The sequence below is a fragment of the Belonocnema kinseyi genome, chromosome 10 (genome assembly GCF_010883055.1).
Source record: "Belonocnema kinseyi isolate 2016_QV_RU_SX_M_011 chromosome 10, B_treatae_v1, whole genome shotgun sequence".
Lineage (NCBI taxonomy): Eukaryota > Metazoa > Arthropoda > Insecta > Hymenoptera > Cynipidae > Belonocnema > Belonocnema kinseyi.
Window position 1 is genome coordinate 88,836,252 of NC_046666.1, and position 3,194 is coordinate 88,839,445.

The 3,194-nt window shown below is 40.7% G+C and overlaps 1 protein-coding gene across 1 annotated transcript; it reads right to left on the reverse strand.

The window, feature by feature from the left end:
- Positions 1-1,205: 1,205 nt before the first annotated feature.
- On the reverse strand, positions 1,206-1,784 carry LOC117181249. The gene has a single exon (XM_033373813.1). The coding sequence runs from the start codon at positions 1,782-1,784 to the stop codon at positions 1,206-1,208; it is 579 nt and encodes a 192-aa protein (XP_033229704.1).
- Between the last annotated feature and the right edge of the window lie 1,410 nt (positions 1,785-3,194).

Sequence of the window (3,194 nt, forward strand, 5' to 3'; positions counted from 1 at the left end):
CACGGTATTAATATTCTGATATTGCTTATATATTTTTATTTTTAAATTGTGCGAAGTATTCAAATCATGAAAATCACCAACATCGAAACCGGGAAATATTAAAATCTCAATCTCTTGATTTTATTTCAAAGCGGATAGAGAATAGAGATTTAAATAGAACCTGTTATAAGATTGGACCACATCTCGTTTCAAATATGTGATCAGTGCAGTAGGAAGGTTGGTGAAGGAAGTGGAAGTGACTTTGGTCATCATGTTCTGGGAAGTTTCTCTACATTTCCTTATTCTCGGAAATTTATCGGAAACTTTAAAACCTACTTCATACAATTCGTATGATTTCAAATAAATAAATTAAATTAAAATAAATAATGGCAGTCAGATAAGAATTAATTTTGTTTTGTGAAACAAAAATTTTTTTAAATAAGGGGGAAGGTGTAACGTTGTAGGACTTTTTGTGTGGAGCGCGTATCTCACGCTGTTGATTGAGAACACGCACTTCCGCACTTGGGCGATTGCTCGAACATAACTCCGTTCACTGAGTTTCACGCCAGAATGTGTAGGCAAGCAGAACAAGAACACCGAGTTTAAAATAGGTATAAAGCAGTCTTTATTGTTTCACAGTTAGCCAACATGGCTGTTAGTCGAGCAGTGTGCGCGTCACGAGAAACACGGAGCGCCGGAGCGCAGGTTTAACCTCTAGTGTGGTCCGAGACCGCCTAACCGCCAAGAGCGGTAAGCATCGCCATGATGGTCAACAGAGTGGGGGGCTTGGAAGAAGACCCACGACTTGTCAAAGAGTAGATAGTCTACTCGGTACATGAAATCTACATTGTGACTCCCCACAATATTCCCCCCGTTTTTTAGAAAAATTATGTACAAAGTTAATGAATTACACATTAGATAACAATATTTAAAATATATACTTATTAAACCTATCAGTCTTGGTTCGTGATTCTATGAATTAGATAACCTATTCGTTTCTCGTGATCGCTCTTACAAATACCCCATGATCGTTTGGTACAATGTTTTTTTGCAACAAGTGTCAGGATAATATATACAGTTTACGACGTTTTATTTACCTTTTATCTTATTTCTAGAGTATGCTAATTATAGTTTTGTTTACATTTTTCGTGTAGGCCTACAATAGTGACTACCTAGCAATTATACAAGTTTTCGTTGTTAAATTCACCATAAGATTATTTAATAATTTACGTTACGTTCTTTTTATTCGAACAAGTTTTGACATTTGGTACGACGGTGCCCGCTGGCCCCTCGGATGAAAGGTTTTCGCCTTGTGGCCCAGTATCGCCGCGGACGAAGTGTGCCGGCTTTAAATTATCAATTGATACTTGACGAGGCTTAACGTCGACTTCAATTTCGTAAACCTTTTCGCTTGAGCGATTTATAATCCTGTAGGGACCTAAGTAAGGCCACTCCAGGGCCTTTCGTGCGAAATCGTGAAGAAATACGTGTGTACACGTTTTTAGATCTTTAAATAGAAACGGTTTCTTCTTGTGCTTATGCTCGACCGGTATCGGCTTGAACTTTCGCATATACTCACGGAAGTCTTCCAGGAACAATTGTGGGTCTATGCTAAATTCTTTGGACAGAACAAATTCCCCGGGAATTCTCAACACTGTTCCGTACAGAAATTCCGCTGGTGACGCACCGACGTCGATTACGTTCGTTCGTAGTCCTAGTAACACTGTTGGGAGTGACTTAGCCCAATCTCTATCTACGTGACACATTAGTTCGGCTTTAAGAGATCTATTCCATCGTTCTACCATGCCGTTTGAAGCGGGATGCTAGGCCGTGGTGTGTACCTTATGACACCCGATGAGTTTCATGAATGCCAGCGCGTAAATCTATCTAGCATAGTTAACAAATAACGATAACCATCACTATCAGACAAGGGTCCGACTATGTCAATGTGTACGTGCTTAAAACGTTTATCCGGGGCGGTAAAGTGATCTGGAACCGTGACATTGTGTCGTGATATTTTTGATTGTTGGCATGGCATGCATTCTTTGCACCAACCAGTAATATCGCGTCTCATGAGTGGCCAGGCGTACTTTTTTGCAATGACCCCCGTAGTTATTTTAGCTCCCGGGTGAGTTTGACTGCGAAATAGGTCGAAGATTCGTTTCCTAAATATTGTCGGAATATACGGTCTTACTGTTTCACCTGACAGTTCGCAATACAGCGAGGCATGGCCGTTGTCCCACTGTATATTCTTGAGATTTAATGAGCATTCAGGGTCTGCGATAACCTTTTTTGAGTCTTCGTCTCTTGCTTGCTCTTCTGCTAACTCTACTAAACGGAAGTCCGCTGGTAGTGATAAACTCTCGATCCTTGATAATTAATCGGCGACGTGATTTCCCGGACCCGGTAAATAGACGATGTTCGTTGAAAACTGAGAGATAAAGGATACCTGCCTTTGTTGTCTCATCGAAATTTTTTCTGATTTCTGCCTAAACATATGAGTCAGTGTCTTGTGATCCGTGGCAATTATGAACTCTGACCATACAGAAAATATCTGAAATGACGGATTGCTTCATGAATCGCTGTTAATTCACGCTTGTAAGCGCTATAGGCTCGTTGTGCCGGGCTGAATTTTTTATAAAAAAATGCGAGAGGTTTCTAAATTCCCTTCACTCTCTGTTCTACCAAAGCTCCCATCCCTTAGTTGGATGCGTCTGAAGCCAAACGAGTTTCTGCCTTGTGCGACGGGTGCAACAGCATGGTAGTGTTAGCCAAATATTTTTTAGCCTTTTCAAAAGCGGCTTCTGATTTTTCGTTCCAGTTTACCGCTCTGTTATCATTCTTTTTTGAATCGCGGATATATTCGTTTAATTGGGCGTGTGCCTCAGCGGCGTGTGGTATTGAGCGCCTATAAAAATTCACCATCCCGAGGAATCTACGTAGTTGAACGATTGTTTGTGGTTTAGGATAGTTCAGGATGACCTTTTCTGCGGTTGGTGTGCAACCTTCTAAATTTACGATATACCCGAGAAATTCGATTTCGGCTAGGCCAAATTTACACTTGGCTAAATTGAGTTTTAACACATGATTTTTTAGTCTTTCGAATATTTGTCTGAGGTGACACTCGTACTCCTCTGCGTCTTTAGAAGCTACCAGAATGTCATCGATATAGACAAAAGCGTAATCGAGGTCGCCGATGGCTGAATTAATATATT

What these genes read in the sequence shown, in the direction of transcription:
- LOC117181249 (XM_033373813.1), bottom strand. Translation starts at nt 1,784, where the DNA reads ATGGTAGAACGATGGAATAGATCTCTTAAAGCCGAACTAATGTGTCAC.